Genomic DNA, 19,857 nt, shown 5'->3' on the forward strand with positions numbered 1-19,857 from the left:
TATTCTGGGGGAGACCATCCCTCAAAGTTGCTCACTGCAAACACAACACTGACACATGGCCCAAGCAGAGGGAAGTCAGAGCCTTCATTATTACCATGCCCAGCCAAAACACACACGGATGCTCAAGGCCCATAGTGGGTTATCTCCCACAACAGGGAGGCAAGATAGGAAACAGTGGAGAGGCCACAGGAGACAAGGACTGGAAAAGAAGGTGGGGATTACATCCCTGAGAAATGTAAACGCAATTCATGGGAGTTCGAGCTTTTGCCATAGCACTACAGAACCATGAAGGGTGTCTTAAGATGTGTATCAAACCCCTGTGGATTTATGTATATGACTTGCACAGCTTTTCTAAGATCTTCTCCTCCAACCCCCAATCCACCTTCATAGTTAGTTGGAAAAATGGCTATACACTATAAGGCGACACCCTCCTTGAAATTTTTTAACACATGACCAAGAGAGTATGGTCAGTTTCTCTTTTTTGGTGGAAGTGTTATAGCAGTCATATTTTCTGTTATGTGAACCAAGTCACTCTGCAGCAGAAAAAAAATATGCAAAAGCCAAACAGAGAGGTTTGTAAGCACTCTAGTCCCAATTCTCATTGCTTTAGCCCACCTACATCCCTCCCCCTCCTTTGTCTTCATTGTCCCTTGAGATGCCTCGATGTACTCCAATTCACTGACCTGCTGTCACTGAAATCTTAAAGTGTGAACAGTTTAAGGAGGCAATGGCATCAGGTTTTCCATATGGAAACATCACTGTATTAGTCCATTTTCATACTGCTATAAAAAACTGCCCAAGACTGGGTAATTTATAATAGAAAGAGGTTTAATTGACTCATAGTTCTGCAAGCTGGAGAGGCCTCAGGAAACTTACAATCATGGCAGAAGGCAAAGGAGAAGCAGGTACTTTCTTCACAAGGTGGCAGGACAAAGTAAATGCTGAGCAAAGGGGGGAAAGCCCCTTATAAAACCATTAGATCTCCTGAGAACTCACTCACTATCACAAGAACAGCATTGGAGTAACTGCCCCCATGATTCAATTGTCTCCCACTGGGTCCCTCCCACAACATGTGCAGATTATGGGAACTACAACTCAAAATGAGATTTGAGTGGGGACAGAGCCAAACTATATTAGTCACCATTAAAGCAGTATGGGAAATAGCTTCCAATGAAGATAAAACTGCAAATAAAACCAATACGCTATCATGACAGTCCAAGAGAGAAATGATGTTTCTTTGTTCTTAAAGATATGGCCATAATTAGGTACTCTGATTCGAAGATGACCTTAGAAGTAATTCCTGGCTCTGAAGTTAGTTTAGATCATCTCAGTATTTCCAGGGATGATTTTTGAGGAATAATTTTATTTATGGAGCTCAGGAGCAAAAACTGACTCTTCCGGATGGGGAGAAAGAGCACATGAAGCTAAAGAAGAAAGGGCCAGATCGCCGAGGGTCTGATAAGCTACATCAGAGCAAAGATGATCAGGATAAAGAACAATGAGATTGACTATTGTCTTGCTGCTATTGGACTCAATCCCAGGAGCCTGGAAAGTGTTATTACACAGAGAAGCTCAAGAAAATGGGATGGCAAGGCCTTCATCTCAGTGCTCCTGTAAGTGTGAATCACATTTATAAATACTAATTACAGGGTAACTATTAAAATATGATTCAATTTTTAAATATCTTTTTTGAGAATTCAAAGACAGAAATTTGTAAAGTATATATTTTTACTTCTTCACTGCTTTTTCTCCTACGAATTCTATTCTCCAATGCTAACTACTACTAATGGCATTCTGTCCATATTGTTTGGGATTTGTTAATACATAAGTTGTATTAACAAATACAGTAGTTGTTAATACAAAACTACTTACATAATACATATGTAAGTAGTTTTTTTTTTTTTTTAAGTGGGGCCACATTTGCTTTTTCCTTTCAATGATATCTTAAGTCACTTGTTCATTTTGGTTTTTGTTTTGTTTTGTTTGAGACAGAGTCTCTGTCACCCAGGCTGAAATGCAGTGGCATGATCATAGTTCACTGCAGCATTGACCTCCTGGGCTCAAGCTATCCTCCCATCTCAGCTGCCTGATTAGCTAGGACCACAGGTGTACAACACTACTACACATGGTTGATATTTTAATTTTTTGTTGAGATGGAATCTCCCTATTTGCCCAGGCTGGTCTTGAAGAACTTCTGAGCTCAAGAAATCCTCCTGCCCTAGCCTCCCAAAGTGCTAGGATTCAGGCGTGGGCCACCAAGCTAGGCTTCTACTTTGGTTATTTATACAGCTTTACCTTTATTCGTTTAATGTCCACGTAATTATCCATAATTTATCATTTAGTAGATGTTTACATTAACTACAATGACGATGCTTATATATAAACCAGTTTGAATTTTGTCCAATTACTTTCTTGGAATACTTTTCTATAAGTTGGGCAAAGGGTATACAGCATTTAAACTTTGAGTCATACTGCTGAATTCCCCCTGAACCAGAGAGAGTCTTTACCAGTCTTCTTTTTCAGTGTTTATAGATGAAAATGCTCTATTTCCCACCATCACAGGAACACTAGATATCTGTATTTCTAATCTTTGAAAACGTCATATTCCTGAGAAATTATTTTTCCTCTGTTAAGTTCACTAATCTTCACATATCCATAGTAGTCATTTATATTATTTGAGTTTCCTCTTTATGTTCTTTTTTTCATTTCACATGATATATTTTTGTCTTTGGTACCAATTTATGAGGGCTCATTTATGATTAAGGATGCTAACCTTTTGATTGCTGTGCATTACAGATGAAATGTCACAGGACTCCATTTCACTGTGATATTTCATTTTATTTTATTGTACAGAAGTTATATATTCAAATACAATCATGTTCTTTTATTTTTAAGAAAGGCAGTGAACGAGAAATAAAGATAAGACTGGATTTTATTGGGAGCTCAGTTGGGAATCTATTGACAAATGGACTAGCAAGGGTTAAGAACAGATATAGGCTGATTGAGCAATTCAGCCATGAAAAGGCACTGGGTTAAAACAAGGTAGTAGCAATGTTGGTAGGCAGAGAATTCACAAAGGCATTTGTGAAACAGAATCTAGGAGAATTTGGTGATTGAATTGATAGGGCAGGTGGGGACTAAGCTATCATATCATCATGGAGTGTTATCCATTCAGTCATATTTTCAACTGAAGCCTAAAGAGCTAGCTGCCACCAATGCACTTCGCAAAAGGGGTGAGAGGAAAGGGTGGGGAAGGGAAGGAAAGGAACATTTAACAGAAGCATGATTATGAAGCAACTGAATGTGAGTAAAGAAATTATTGACTAGAACTTCTAAAAACATTTATAAAGTAACTCTAGAACAGATTTATGTTTCTATACATTTTAAATACAAATCAAATTATCTTATGAAAGCTGTGGCTTTATGTATTTAAAGTATATAAAGTGTTATCATACAGAATCCTGGGAGAAAATAGACTGGCACCCTAAAATTACATTTAACAAAATTTTTATAAAGAGCAGGATATAGGAAAGCTGTGAGGATCATGCAATATTCCCTAGCTAATAACCGTGGTGAGGTCACTGCTACTGCCCCTTAGGGAACAGAGAGAGAAAGTCATTACAAGAATTCAGAGACTTGTAAGGACACTCGACAGGAGCTATGGTTTTAGGTAAAGGGTCATAACCAACCTGTAGTGACTCCATAAAGGTGAGACCTATGTCTGTCCTACTCCACTTGCCCAGTCCTTCTGTAGCTACTGCCTCCCATCAACTGCCAGAGCCAAGAATACCCACTGATAGAGCCCAGGAACAAATGGTAGGATGGAGAGGGCTTCTGAAGGGGCAGACGGAGATTTGCCAGCACACCTTACCCTTGTGCCTTTCATATGGAAGAAAAGATCTTATCCCCAATATAGGGGATGTGCCAAGACCCTCAGCACTATGACATGCAAGAACACAGTAAAGTAGAGAAGTAACTCCTACTCACTTGATGAAGGCAATCAAACATTATAGAATCTATCCCTACCTACATTAATTCAGCCTTAAAACCATCTTATATTTCCAGGCAAAGTGTCTCCCTCTTTATCTTAATTGAATTAATTGAAATACCATTATTTTGCAAAAGTCCAGTGTTTTGTTTTTTTGTTTGTTTGTTTTTGAGACGGAGTCTCGCTCTGTCCCCAGGCTGGAGTGCAGTGGTGCCATCTCAGCTCACTGCAAGCTCTGCCTCCTGGGTTCACACCATTCTCCTGTCTTCCTGAGTAACTAGGACCACAGGCACATGCCACCATGCCCAGCTAATTTGTGTATTTTTAGTAGAGATGGGGTTTCATCATGTTGGCCAGGATGGTCTCGATCTCTTGACCTCGTGATCCACCCGTCTCAGCCTCCTGACTTTCTGAGAGGTTGGGTCATTTGCTAAAGGTCACATAGCTGGGAAGTGATGGAGTCAAGACTAACCTATTTCAAAACTATAAATTCATCGTTATTTACTAAAATATGTGACCACAGGTCATTATCCTAAGCAAATTAACACAGGAATGGAAAACCAAATGCCCCATGTTCTAACTTATAAGTGGGAGCTAAACACTGTGTCCTCATGGACATAAAGATGGGAAACACAGACACTGGAAACTACTAGAGAGGGGAAGGAGGGTGGTGGACAAGGGTTGACAAACCATCTGTTGGAAAGTATGCTAAGTAATAGGTTATGGGATCATTCATATCCTAAATCTCAGGATCATACAATACACCCAAGTAACAAACCTGTGCATGTTCCCCCTGAATCTAATATGAAAGCTGGGAGAAGAAATACATAACACAGGCATCTTCCTCGTCCACCAACAAAAAGAAAAGAAAATATGTGATCATAATATGCAACAAATAAGGTGATAAGTCTGCTTTTCCCATTTATGTATTCCATGACATTTTCATGGTTTGTCATAACTACTAGTTTTCCTTGTTATATAAGATATTTCCAAAGAGGAATTGAATAGGAAATATTTTAAAAGCTGAAGTTTTTTGTGTGCTTCTGAACTTATCAAAGGAAGAAGTAAAATTTGGTTCTGCTCTTGTAATGAAAACTCTTAACTATACAAACACAGATCCACATAGCTTCACCTAACAAATAGTACCCTGAAGAACTCATTGATTTCTCAGCTTTTTTAGTTTTGCCATGTTTTTCTTATTCCTTTTACCTTTTAAGTCGATCAAATACCTTTTTTAAAAATGACTTTTTCCCCCCTAGAGTAAAATAAATTCCAAGGCTGGTGAGAACAGGCTGTTAATCTCTTCATTTTATTGACCTACTTCAGTTTTAGCTCATTAAACACAGACATCTCAATGATCAAAAGAAAATGAACCAAATGTAACTCGGTATAACCTTACCGAATAAGAGAGTTATTCAAAGAGCAAATAAATCTGCACAAGTAATTTGATATTGACAATCTGCCATTTAAAGAATATATATGTAATGAACAAGGACATCCAGAAATAATTTTTACACTCATTTAATCAATGAAGACACAAACTCTTGATGTGCTTTTTATCCAATTCCCTTCTCAGATGTTATCTTCTCCCAAGGCAAATACTGAAGAAATTATGAACTAAATTATCTTGAAACTGTAAAACAAGGAAAAGCAAAGGACTAACAAAACAGCTGCAAAGATTATTTAATTATGTTGCCTATAACGAATTATAAGAACTGAAATAGATTTGGTTATTATAGCACAGAGGAGAGAAAAACTAGTAATTTAAACCCATTATCTTAATAAGAGTAATAAACAATTTAAGTTATGAGACAATATTTACTAGCTTTTAAATATAACTACATTTGAAATATATTTAATAGCTGGACCATATCTAATTATGCAGGTTTGTTTCATTAGCATTGACTTAAATAGTCTTTCTACCTAAGTAAAATTTCTTAGCAGTGCTTGTAAAATATCCTAAACAAATAACCAGCCACAATTTATACAGGAAAAATTATAATTTTCTATGATACCATTGAAAAGAGGTCTTAAAGACTAGATAAACCTAGGCATCCATCAGCAGATGAATGGACAAAGAAAATGTGGATATGATAGAGTACTATTTAGCCATCAAAAATAAGGAAATGCTGTCATTTGCAACAACATGGATGAACCTGGAGGATATTATATTAAGTGAAATAAACCAGGCATAAAAAGACAAACACCACATGATCTCATTCATGTAGAATCTAAAAAGGTGGATCTCATAGAAATAGACAAGAGAATGGTGATTACCAGGAGCTGGAGCTGTGGGAGAGGAGGAAGAGTTGGAAAGATGTTGATCAAGGGACACATATTTACAGATAGATAAAAAGAATATATTCAAGTGACCTATTACACAGCACGGTGACTACAGTTAATATGATATTCATTAAAGAGATTGAATGTTAAATGTTCTCACCACAACAAAACTAGGAACTAGGTGAGGTAATGCATAGTTTAATTAGCTAGGTTTAACCATTCCACAATGCATATGTACAGTGCTTCAAACCATCATGTTGTACATGGTAAATATACTCAGTTTTATCTGTCGATTTAAAGTAAATTTTTAAACAGATATATATTTCTAAAATTGGAATTGTTGGAAAAGTTTCAGAAATAGATTATACCTGCTACAGTCTATCATGTTTTGTGATTTAATAGCAATTATTTGTTTCCTTATTCTGAAAACGGTGGTCCTCTGGTTGGTCTACAACGGAGACTGAACTCCAAGTCAGTGTCCTTTAACAAACAACGATCAGCTCAGGAATAGTTCCACAGATGAGTGATGTACACTTTACTCCCAACATGGGATTAACAAGGGTAAAAAATGGAAAAGCTGAATTCTTTTCTAGTTCCTTACTGTTAATTTCCTCATAGAAAAATACTATTTTGCAAAAAATTAAAAATTCAAATAATATACAAGCCAACCCATTCCAGAGCCAAATGCAAATTATAACTGCTCACCTTTATTTGTCTCCATTCTCTCAATAACAGATCAATGCTCTAAGGCAGATCAGTCGCCCCGCCACATGACGGTAACAGCTGTGCAAATGAATCCTTTAGATGTTAAGTAATTTTCTTTTTCTTACAGGACATTTGAGAATACTCCTTTCTAAACCTTTGTCTGGCAACTCATTTACTCCATTTCAAAAATGTTAGATAGCAGATAAAAATTCCTTTAAATTTAAAAGGTTTGGTCACTTTATAAAATTTGTGAGAGTTATGTAAGCAAAAATTAACCCCACAAAAACAATTCATTCAACACAACCGAGCCCATATACATTTTAAGAAACTTCACTCTCTATATTTCTCATTCTACTACTAATATTAAGCATTAAAAAATAATTAAACATAATAAATAACCTATTAGGTAGCTACAAAAATAAGGTGAATTCTACAAATAACTATTTATTTATAAATGTTGGCCTAATCACAGAACCAAAAAGGAAATCAATCACAGATCCTGCTCTCAAATAGCCTATAGTCTAGTAAGAAGAAAGAAATATATTTAAAATCAGTATTGCTACTTTGAGTCCCTGCCTTCCATTAGAAGTAAGTATTGACTCATATGTGGTGAGTTTCAGGATGTCAAGGCTAATCAAAGAAAACACAGGACCACAAGATGGCAGTAGTACAAAAGGAGCTTTATTTGGGTGGTGCTTTGACAGGTTGCCAAGAGGCTGAAGTCCCTCACAACAGGAGACCTTCCAGAGACAATGGTGCCTGGCTACCACCCAGAAGGCAAAGATGACAAGAAAACTCCCAGGAGAAGGGGAAATCGGAGAGGGTGCTTGCATGTCTAGGTGATATCACTTACTAGAAAATAGGAAGTGTCTGGGTCAGAGAGCTTTCAAGGGTATCAATGGCTTGGGGTCTTTTAGTGTCCCACAGTTTATTCTATCTATGGTTAGCAGGCATTCAGTTAAATTTTGTCAGGGATGCAAAGCAGGTAGGTTTTAAATGGCTAAAAATAAGTTTATTTGAGCTATATTTAAAGCAACTGGATGTATAAAAATCAGAGTTGGGTACCATTTGGTTTTGGGCTAATGGTCCTAGTCTGCTGTGAAGAAGTAAGAAAAACATGGGGGTCCATCTTTAACCCATTTTATATAACATCACAAAACAAAAAATATCATCGTACACAGAAGCAGAATCTGAGATATTCGGTATCCACAGGCGTATGTCTAGAGTTTAACTTAAGAATCAAACTTCAAAAGATGTATCAAAATATTCCTTAAAGCTTTATTAAATTATGCAACAATTATTTAAACTCTTATTCTCTGCCAAGCCCTGTTCTACGCACCAGATACTCTACAGTCAATAAGGTACGCATTAGGACTGGCTACATAATTTGCAGAGCCCAATGCAAAAAGAAAATGCAGGGCCTTTTGTTCAAATTTCAATTAGGGCCAGGCATGGTGGCTCACACCTGTAATCCCAGCATTTTGGGACACCAAGGCGTGCAGACTGCTTGAGCCCAGCAGTTCAAGACCAGCCTGTGCAAGGTGGCAGAACCCCATCTCTACAAAAAATACAAAACTTCGCCAGGCATGGTGGCATGCACCTATGGGCCCAGCTACTCAGAAGGCTGAGGTGGGAGATTTACCTGAACCTAGGTAGGTCAAGGCTGTAGTGAGTTGTGACTGTACTACTGCACTCCAGTCTGGGTGACAGAGTGAGACCCTGTCTGAACAACAAAAAATTTCAATAGGGTGACTAGAGAACATTAAACCAACCACACGGTTCATCTGAGTGTAGGATCTTGCTTGACTGCACAGGTCACATGCCCAGGAAAAAAAATGACCCTGGCAGGTATGTTCTTTATCTCCACCATGTACACAACCTAGTGGCAAAAGACGTAGAGTTAAAACAAAGAAAAGGAACGTGGCGTCATAAAAAGTGCCATGCAGGAAACAAAAAGGATTCCACAATAATAAGTGGTGTAACCTAGTTTAGTGAACTTGAGAAAGGCCTCTGTGAAGAGCTGACATTTAAGCTAAGACATGCAAACAAGCCAACTACACAGTCTGTGTGTGTGAAGGACCCACGGGTTGAAGAGTTCACACCTGTGGTTTTCAATAAGGACAAGTTTGCCTCCCATGGGACAGTTGGCAAAGCCAGGAGTCATTTTTAGTCATCACAACTTGGTGGAGAGTGGTAATGCCATTGGTTTCTAGTGGATGGAGGTGAGAGATGCTTCTGAACATCCTACAATACACAGGACAGCACCCCGCAACAAAGAATTGCCAATCCCCCAATGTCAATGGCACTCAGGTTGAAAAGCCTTAATGTATAGTAATGTAGATCATGTACAAAGCCATGAGTTGTGTAAGAGTTTGGCATGTGTGCCTTTGATGTCCTCAGCCATGTGACTTTATTGTAGAGAATACTGGAAACCTGCAGTTCTAAAGACAAAGATGAATTTAATTTATGCTACAGAGATTTAATACAATACTATACAGCCACTTAAAAAAATCAGGCTTAGAAAGATATTTAACAGCATGGGAAATGGGAAATAAAGATATGTTCATAATTGGAAAAGGCTTGTTTTTCAAAAAGGAAATTATTCTATGTTCTTTCAAAAAATAGTCATGCTTAGCAGGGGGCTGATGAGCATGCTAAAAAGACAATGCAAAGGCGTTTTGGCGGTAATTTCTAGATGGTAAAATTATTTTACTTTATTTGCACTTTTCATACATTCTTCCATAAAAACATGGAAGTAAAACATCTCCTTTTCTTTCTATAAAAGTGCACTGCACATTCAACTTACATAGTAGCCATAGGTGGACCTGATGCAGCTAATCAAAGGCTGTGCTGTTTGTTGTGATTCATAGAGAAATGAATAATCATTTTAGCATAAATCGGGCAATCTCATTAGTGAAATGGAAGATTTACTAAAACTGAAAAGTTCAAGAATTGAGAGCATAATCAGTGCTGCCTTTTCTTCTTGTTGAAGGTCAGGACTTTATAAAAGAAAGGTAGATATGGAAAATGGCTATTGTCTATTAAAATTAATGGCTATTGTTACTTAACCAAGTAGATCAGATACCACATTCACAGAGAATCTATTTCAACAGGCATATGTTTGAAGTCTCTCATAACCCCGTTTTAACAAATCAGATCTGTTGTTTGTCGGCTCAACAGTTATACCAAGTGACCATTCATCTATAAATCATGTCTGTTTAGGTGAGGCACCTAGCTAGAATGTTGTTTTTGGTCTTACCAGGTAACTATAAAAGAAATGTTGTAGATTTAGAAAGTATTCTCATCAAATATAAGGACAATGTGAAAGTGGATTATATACACACACACACACACACGTACATACCAAAAATACCTATTTTCCAGAAAGCTTAACAGGCTAGAAACAAGGAAAAATAATAGGGATTGGGGGGTGATAAGTGGAAAATATTATTCTTAAGTTCCTCAAGTTGTACCCTTCCTAAGTCAATTTTACAACTATAGGATGTTGGACATTCAGCAAAATGGAACTTAAATTATGGGATGGAGAGAGAATGGGGATGCATATAATATTTGTAGTTGATGCACAAGGTTTATAGTTGACACCAATATTTACAATTGACCCCACAAGGGAATATGTGTGATCAGTATAATTCAGCACCTGATGAGGCATTGGATTCTATGACCCTAAAGTAGACAATCAAACTCACTTCTCCACCATTAAGATACACTAAACGAAATTAGCTGGGCATGCTGGCGGGTGCCTGTAGTCCCAGCTACTCAGGAGGCTGAGGCAGGAGAATGGCGTGAACCCGGGAGGCGGAGCTTGCAGTAAGCCGAGATCGTGCCACTGCACTCCAGCCTGGACAACAGAGCGACACTCCGTCTCAAAACAAAACAAAACAAAACAAAACAAAAAGATGCACCAAACACCTAGAGAAAAATGAAACACATGATTCTCTTAGATATCAAAGCACAGACTGGACTTCCCAAGGGAAAAGGTGACAAACTGTCCTAGCAATGGAACTGGGCCTTGATGCTCACAATTCAAGATAAGTAACATTCACAGAATTAGAAAACAATGATGAGGCAAGACCTCTTGGGACCTGTGGTATAAAAGGATGGGGAGAAAGGCACTCTGCCTTTCTAACTAAAATAACTAAACATTCCCCTCTTTTGACCAACACTAGCTACTACTGCTTCTTTATTTATGACAACTAACCCTACCTTAATCTTTCTAACACCTAGATAAAAGTGCTCAAAATAGCCAATTCCTGAATTGCCCCACTTCATTAAACCTTCCTTATAATAGCCCACCACAAGCCCAAATCCCATAAAAAGCCCTCCCAACTACCTACTACCAAACTCTCCAGAGTTCCTTTGGTATGCAATCTCCCTTGCTGCAACAAACAAAATGAATCTAATTTTACTACATCTTGTTTCCAGTGGTTCTTGGCTGGTGGGCTTCAACCCAGGGCAATCCTGATGTTAATCATCTGCCCCAATGTCACACGACGGGTCCCAATTCTGGCTTTGGAAATCTGATCACCATAAATACATTGTTCAAACAGCAAAACTGGTTAATTCATGAGAAACAGAGTCCCAGTTTCAGATTACTGTCCATGAGTGACTATGGTCACCAACATTTTAATTGTGTGAATCTGTAAACCACCTTAGAAGCACTATTTTACCTCCCTATAGACAGAAGAATGGTGGTGTGGCAGTGGCGGCAGTGGTTACGAGCATTGCAGCTAGCAGTGGCACAGCCTTGTTTCATTGAGGCTTATTCGTTCACAAAAATAAACAAAATATTCACCATAATGTAACAGATATCACTTCAGATAAAAATACATTTCCCAAATTGAAAAATAATCATTTCTGACTTGAAACCAACTCGTTATTATAAAAACATCTTTGATATATAAAGACCTAAAATTAAAATGTCATCCTTAAAAATCAAGTTAAAATCAAGACACTAAACAAAAAAAAATTATAATGAAAACATGAACATATTTTCAGCATTTACTATGTGCCTGGATTTCTGACATTTTACATTATTTCATTTTATCTATGCAAACACTTTTTAAAAATATTCCTATGTATAAATGAGAAAACAGAGGTTCAAGATGATAATTTATCTGTGAAGCAGAACTACAAGTGGCAGAATCAAGTTTTAAAAGCCAAATGTCTATCCAGTAATTCCAAACTCCAAGGTTACCAAGCAGATCATTTTTCTTAGGTGTGAGAATGAAACTACACTGTCCTTGGAGCAATAAAAAAATCTGATTATAATGAAAGCAGTTTAAAAAAACAAAAACAACTTCAGAGCACTGCTTACAGTGTCTTTTAGTATTAAAATTTCATTTAACCATGTCAAGAGTTTATTTTTATTATTCTATTTATAGCCAAAATATACCATGGAAGTTACTTTCACAGACTACTTGATATAGAGAGTATACTTGCTATAGAGTTCTATATCAACAAACACACATTTCAAAAAATAGTTGGTATATAAATTATCTAAATATAATCCTTACTTGTTTTATAAACTTCCTCTTTCTGAAGTATCCTCTAAAAGAGGCATGTGTGAACTATGCACAATGCATGTGCAAAGAGAATTTTAATAGAAAAGCATTATCCCCATCCCCAATAAATAAAATAAAAATGAAAAGACCTTTAAAAGACACTTTCAGTAACAGTTCTTTTCCGAATAAAATAAACAAGAGCAAAGGGCACCTTGACTACTACTTAGAAAATAAAATCAGAACACAGGGAAATCTGTAATTCTAATCACATTTACACCTTCTCTCCTTTTTTACATTTCTCATCCAAACATCCTTAGGAGCTCAATAGGCTTAAAAGAATTGGAGCAGGGTAGAGAACAAAGGTGAGGGGAATCTGAGAAACGGTTTAAATCACTGCTCTCACAATTTTAATAATTTCAATTTGGATAGCATTTTTTTCAGAAGAAGTAAAAGTCACAAAGGTAGGAAGAAACTAAAAACTTATTCTACCTTCTTATATTATACAAACTGCATTTTGGCTAGACATCTCAGGGATTAACCACTGTGAACAAGAAATGCAAGAAAGCAGTAAAAATATGTACTTCCAAAAAAAAAATCAAATTAAATGTGTTTTAGTCAGTGAAAGGCTACGTGCTAAATGAATACATTTGTTAAAAGATATTACTATTTGTATTCTCATGTAGAAATGACTAAACCATGTTCTCTCTTGAGATTGAGGATAATCTTAGAAAATATGATAGTCAATTACCATATTCAATCATGTTAAATGTTGTAGATAATATAAAAATACAAAAAGAAAGAAAAGTATTTACTAAGCATGTGGTATGTTTGGTTTACTCAATTTGGGATTGAGGGGTTTTTTTTAGAGAGATGAGAGGAATCAGTGCTTAAAAAACAGTTTAATATTTTGCTGAATTGTTTGTAAAAGGATGACCAACAATACAGACACGAAACTTCAGAATTGTATCAAATTCCTAATGAATGCCTTTTTTGGGGCAGTGGGTATAAATTAGCATAGCACTTTTTACTTTTGTGTGACTTTTTCTTAGTGAAAATATTAAAGGAACTTAGCTTTTCTTTTCACTAGTACCACCGATGGCTCTAAGCCTCTTCTGTGAGTGCTCCGGTGATTCCTCCACCACCTTCAGCCATAGATTTGAAAAAGGTGCTAGCAATAGGAAAACAATCCAGAGTGACTTAGGAAAGAAAGATTCCTTGCCGTCGTGGCACTTTTTTGTGCGTCATGTGTATCAAATGCAAATAATTACAGTTATTTCTCTCTCCTTAGGACAGAGCTTTAGTTTTCCCTGACATCCTAGTAAGACACTGTCTCAGTGACTGATACCCTGGAAAGTTCATCTTCAAAAGTGATGAACAACCCATCAATGTGTTGCATTCAGCAGATACCAGAAATACTGAGATACCAGAGTGGAGTGAATTCAGGTCCTTACTGGGGAGAAGGGGCTGGCCGTCACCATTCGGTGAACATAGCAGGCATAGTTACAGTATTTGGGGGTAAAAACCTAATAATTCAGGTGAGGATCTCACATCATAACACTCTCACCACCCACACACACAAACTCACTTTAGTTTTATCAGCAGCCGATAAGTGAGATTTACTTCCTAATGAAAAGAATGCACTAAGAAAACTACAGATCTATAAGGTGATATTTTGTTTGGGGATAGAAGAATCGCCCTAAACTGAGAATGTCAACTTTGTTTCAAGTAATATAGGAAAAAGCACCTAGTACGAAACAGGTACACAAATAAATAACTGGGTTTAAGACTGGTCATGTAAACTCAAATGGAGTCAATGTTTCCGAATGCCTAGATTTTCTTTCTGGGATGACTTAAAATTGAGTTCACAACAAGCAAAGCAGTCAAGAAAAGCGGCTACAGCTCACAGCTCCTCAGTGCTACAAGCAAGTCCCCCAACCGTGGAAACTCAAACAGAAGATGGATTTTAGACTTAAGCGTCCTCCACAAGTTCTTTGTTCAACCAATAACCTCACAGATTCGTCTGTGTTGGCTTCAGAGTCACAGCCACGGCTCTAGTAAGACCTTACTTGGCTCCAGACACCTGCTATTACGTTTGACAGCTACGACCTATTCTTCCAGACAGAACCTACCCTGGAACTCCCACCAGCAGAAGGAAACTGGTGCGGTGGAAACGGTGAGCAGGGTTCGAAAGCATAGGCAAAAGGCGCTCACAGGAAGCAGGATCCACGCTGGCCACACAAACTATATCTTTCCCTTTGGAACGCTGGTATATCTCATCCATGTCAAGTGACTCCCCAGTACGTTCGGTTTGATCGCCTGTTGCCATAACACTTTTCAGGCTAAAAACTACCTCGTGGTGCTGGGAGACACACTGGGTTGTTGGGTTCCTCCAAGCAGGGCTTGATGCCAGGGCACAGAGGGGCAGCTAAGGGTCACGTCTCTGGGTGCACAGGGTTCAAGTCCTAATTACAGAGGAGACCGGCTGCCCTTTTCTGTGCCCCATTCTCCAGCAAAGGGGTATATCGCAGGTTTGTGATTTTTAGTACCAAACTTGGGGCGATCGAATTCAGTTCCCTCCACCTTATGAGAAAACAGCAAACCGAAATCCCCAGTGGGGCACTGGTGAAATTCCTACTCGGAAGAGAAACGCAGTTAGACTGCGTGTGCCCCCCGCCCTGATGTCTGCTTTCCTGGTTCCTTCCAAATCATCCTCCGAGGCTAAGGGAGCCGGGCGGGAAGCAGATGCCCAGAATCGGGCTTCGTCGCAGGCGTGGTTATGGGTCCCCAGAGCTGCGCTGCGCTGCGCTGCACTCAGGCTATTCGCACCGAGCATCCCCGGAGGCCTCCCCGGGATTCACCCTGCGCGAATGCAGGGCCCGAAAGGTCATCTTCCCACGAGTGCCACCAAGGGAGCCCGGGGGAGCTAAGGCCAGGCTCGGACGCCCCCCGCCCAGCGACCCCCTCATTGCCCCTTACCTGCCCGTGGCGAATCCGGCAGCCCCCTGACAGCTCCCAGCAGCCGCCACTGGAAAAGTTTCCGAACTTCTTCGCAGGTCTGCACGCCCTCGCTGCGGGCGGATCCAACCAAGGCCAGGAGGAGGAGGCAGCGAAAGCCCACCGGCCAGGTCTGTGCGATCATCCTCGCCGTCCCGGTCCCCTTTATCCCGCAGGGGACCCCACTCGCCCCGCGCGCCCTGGCTGAGCTGCAGGCGTGGAAGACACGGCGGCCGAGGCTCTCGAGCGGTGCGAGCAGGCTGCGGGGTGTACGGACCGCCCGCAGGCACCGGCTTCACCTGGGAGCACTTAGCTCTTCCCGGAGGAGGCCCTAAGCTGAGACACCAGAGTTTTCGAGCTGAGCACCGTCTGGTCTTCTTCCCCAGCCGAGGCGAGTGGGCGCTGGGCGGAGCGAAGAAAACTAGTGGAGCCGCAGGGAGCCCGCGAGCATCCGGCTCTGGCCACCACTGCTGCCACTGTTGCAGTTGCCGCTGCCGCCGCCGCCTCCGCCGGCTCGGCTCGCAGCCGCTAACCTGGGATGTGCCCGCTTGTCTGCGCTCCGCGGAAGCCCCGCCCCGCACGCCCCGCCCCGCGAACAGGCCGAGCCCCCGCCACAGCCCCTGCGCGCTGTCCCGCTCCGCACCGCTGAGATGCTGTCCTGCCGGGCCCAGGGCTGAAGACTCGGAGCAACATCGATGCAGATAAATAAAACGAAACCCGGACCTCGCTCTCCCAGTCCATTCTGGGGAAGAATTATCTGTTAAAAACAGAGAATGTATAAATAGGATCAGAGAAGACAAGAGATGACAAACACCAACTGGAACTAAGAAATATCTCATCTATGTAATCAAGGTCCTCAATACATAGGAATTTGAATTCTAATTGCATTAAATAGAATCTGGACATAATACAAAAAACAAAAACTACAGTTAAAGATTTCAATTGAGAGACTTCATAACACTTAGGTTTTTAAACAGTGCACATGAGAAGCTATTTTTTTAAATTGCTTTGTGTTACTGCTTAGGAACATTTTTCCATAACATCATGATTTTCTGAAAGACGGTGTAAGTATTACAATCAAGCTTTATCACATTCTTATCACAATGAAGTCTAGTTTTAAGTCTCTTATCACCATTTAGTATCATATTTTACTTCAGCACTTTGTATCTGTGGGGCCCCTCTGAGCTTTATCACTTCTGGAATTTCTTTAAAATATTTTTCAGAGAGCAACTAAGTTAAGAGTGCTCAGGGGAGTTCCTCACAAGGAATACAGAACAATAAAGACTTTAAGCAATTGTAAAATGGCAAAGGAATTTTGTCAATTTACAGTTTACAACAGGAATGCGTTATGCACCAGAAACCAAAGGGCAGGTGCATTTTGTAAATGTGATTAACTCAACAATTAAGCCTGTAAGAGTGTCTCAATCCACAGCCACTTGAAGAGAGTACTCCTTCTGTAAAATAAACTAGTTAAAAGCACAGGCAGGTGGGACAATGAATGATTTAACCACTTTAAGGAATTTCATCTCAAATTTGAACCCCTACCAAGAGAGAGTAGTGAAAAACTTTATGTCTTAGTGAAAACTTTTAATGAACATTTGATATCAAAGGCAGCACTTTCAGCAGTATATCACTTGCTTTAAAACCATTCCAGGGCAATGGCTGAGACACTGCTTCAGAGTGAAATCATGCTACTTGGTATTCGGCATCAGTTTTCTGAATATGAGGTTTTGTTTCAAAGGGCAATGCTCTTCATCAATCTCTCCAGCTCTAACCACCCAGCATGGAAAGATTGCCTGGAAGTCAGCTATATCTATGAAAAGAAACAAGAAAAACCATGAGAATATACATAGTGCTTATGGGGGTCAGATAATATTCTACGTACTTTATGGAAATGAATTCACTCATTTAATCTTTATAACAACCTTATTAAGTAGTTACTACTATAATTGTTTTACAGATGAGGAAACAGGAACAGAGAGGACAAGTGACTTACTGAGTGCCTAAGGTAAGTGACAAAGCCAGAAATCGAACTGAGGTTTCCAAATCCAGACTGCATGCTCTTCTACAGAGGCTCCCTTTGACTATACTATGGTACACAAAAACCCATCAAGTTTCACCAAAGGCCTTTGGGCAGGAACACCAAAGGCTGTTTATTCATTTATCAGATTTTTTACTAGTAAATATGCATAATTTCTATCTATATAACTGTATTCTACTAGAATTATTTGTATCTCTATATAAGGCTAATAAATTCCCAAGTTTTTCTAAAACATCTTTATTCTTACCAAGATCTCTCCTTGATAGATTTGATCATCATAGACTCTTAGCATCAAAAAGATCCTTAAATTACCATCTAACACATTAACTGGAATCTCTAAAACAGTGTATCTTGCAAGAATAAAAATCAAAAACACAACTGAGTATTGATGGTTCAGTAAAAGCTAATCGACTAATACATATTGGTTGAACACATACAATTTTTTAAATCACTATTCTAGGCTTAACAGGAGTTTAAAGAGACATGCAAGCAAGTTTTCTCAGTGATTTTATAAGTTAACAAAACAGGTGGGAGGTCATTTATAGAAATGCCATAGGAACTAACAAGAATATATTTAGTCTGTATAAAATATCCCCATTAACAAAAAATAAATATATTTTCCTTCTACCTCTTATGCATAACTGCTAGCAAAGCGGATGAGCCAGCATGTGGCCTGGAAGGGCATCTTCCTATTAGTATCCCTAAGCCCACCACGGAAGGCAACAATATGCCTGCTACTGAAGCTGCCAAGCTTCGAAACAAGTTTTCTAGTTCCACCCAGACCACAATGCCACGATCCCTTTCAATAAGAACATTCTAGAGCAACCTCTGCAAATTGTACCATAACTAGCCTCTTATTCAATTTACTGGTAAACATTACAAATGAAGCTAGGGAAAACTTTCCATAATTTGATAGTTATAATGCCTTATTTTTCAAAAGGTATTCAAAAAATGAATGTCTTTTATGTAATAGGCACTGTGCTTTGCTTTCAAAATACCAATACCCTTGAATAGGAGAATCTTTAAATGGTCATTACTTAAAATACACCTTAGTAATATTCTAAATGCAAAACTTCCCTGATACTTTTTATGTAACTGTGTATACGTTTATAGTTTGTCAACTTAGGACCTTGTAAAGAGAAATACAAAACCTCGGCCAGGTGCGGTGGTTCACGCCTGTAATCCCAGCACTTTGGGAGGCTGAGGCAGGTGGATCACGAGGTCAGGAGATCGAGACCATCTGGCCAACGTGGTGAAACTCCATCTCTACTAAAAATATGAAAATAAGCTGGGTGTGGTGGCCCGTGCCTGTAATCCCAGCAACTCGGGAGGCTGAGGCAGGAGAATCGCTTGAACCCAGGAGGCAGAGATTGCAGTGAGCCCAGATTGCACCACAGCACTCCAGCCTGGGGAGAGAGACTCCACCTCAAAAAAAAAAAAAAAAAAAAAAAAAAAAAAAAAAAAAAGGCCCTCCAGTGTGGTTTAGGTCATTTAATGACATTACAGAGTCTTCAATGCTGACTGTTCTTTTAGGCTAAGACTGACCGCTAATTAGTTTACCCTCAGAAGCTGATTTGGGTAACTTTTATACCCAGTCAATAACAAGAGCTAACATTTATTAAGCACTTACAGATATTATCTCATTTAACATTTCAACCATTCCATGAGACAGTTATTATTATACTACTGAGAAAACTGAAGTACAAGGAGATTAAATAACCTTCTAGAAACCCTGATAAGAGCCCAAATGCAAGCCAGGCTTCATAACTTCTGTACCCCCTTAGTCACTACACTTGCCTGCATGACAAGCCAGACACCTGGTTTGTGGTCCCTTGAAATCAACCTATCATATGAATAGAAACTCTGGTACTCGCAGCCGTCTGTGTGGACAACCCACTGAATACCTTGGCTATAGTGGCCCAGAGCCCTGCATTGGCTCCAACAATAGCCTGATAGTACCTCACTGACATGCAGCTGGCCAAGATACCACCTGCTCCTACTTCCTACCTCCACCTACCTCCACTACTTCCTCCAAGCTTTTAACTATGAGAACTGTTTTGTAAGCACTAAAATCCCATGAACTGCCTTAACATCTTTGAGCCTCACGAGCTCCCTAGCCATGAGTTCTCCTGCTCTAGCCAGATATGCCCCCCACTCAAAAGGAAAGGCTTGCTTGCTGGCTACCTCCCTTAGCTGAACCAGCTCCATCCCACCCTGTCTTCAACCTAATGGCTTTCACCTCCCTTCAGAGCAATTATTCCAACAAGACAATCACGTCTGCCTGTGGGAACCAAGGGGTCCTCCCCGCAACACACCATCTTCTT

The 19,857-nt window shown here is 39.5% G+C and overlaps 1 protein-coding gene across 1 annotated transcript in view; it reads right to left on the reverse strand.

Moving 5' to 3' along the window:
* The window catches only part of LOC105477190 (glypican 5), a 1,465,510-nt gene extending 1,449,736 nt beyond the window's left edge, over window positions 1-15,774 (reverse strand). The window contains exon 1 of the mRNA XM_071081156.1: window positions 15,475-15,774. Coding sequence (XP_070937257.1) covers window positions 15,475-15,637 — 163 coding nt within the window. The 5' untranslated portion in view covers window positions 15,638-15,774. The remainder of the gene's footprint in view (window positions 1-15,474) is intronic.
* Between the last annotated feature and the right edge of the window lie 4,083 nt (window positions 15,775-19,857).

The sequence above is a fragment of the Macaca nemestrina genome, chromosome 16 (genome assembly GCF_043159975.1).
Source record: "Macaca nemestrina isolate mMacNem1 chromosome 16, mMacNem.hap1, whole genome shotgun sequence".
NCBI lineage: Eukaryota > Metazoa > Chordata > Mammalia > Primates > Cercopithecidae > Macaca > Macaca nemestrina.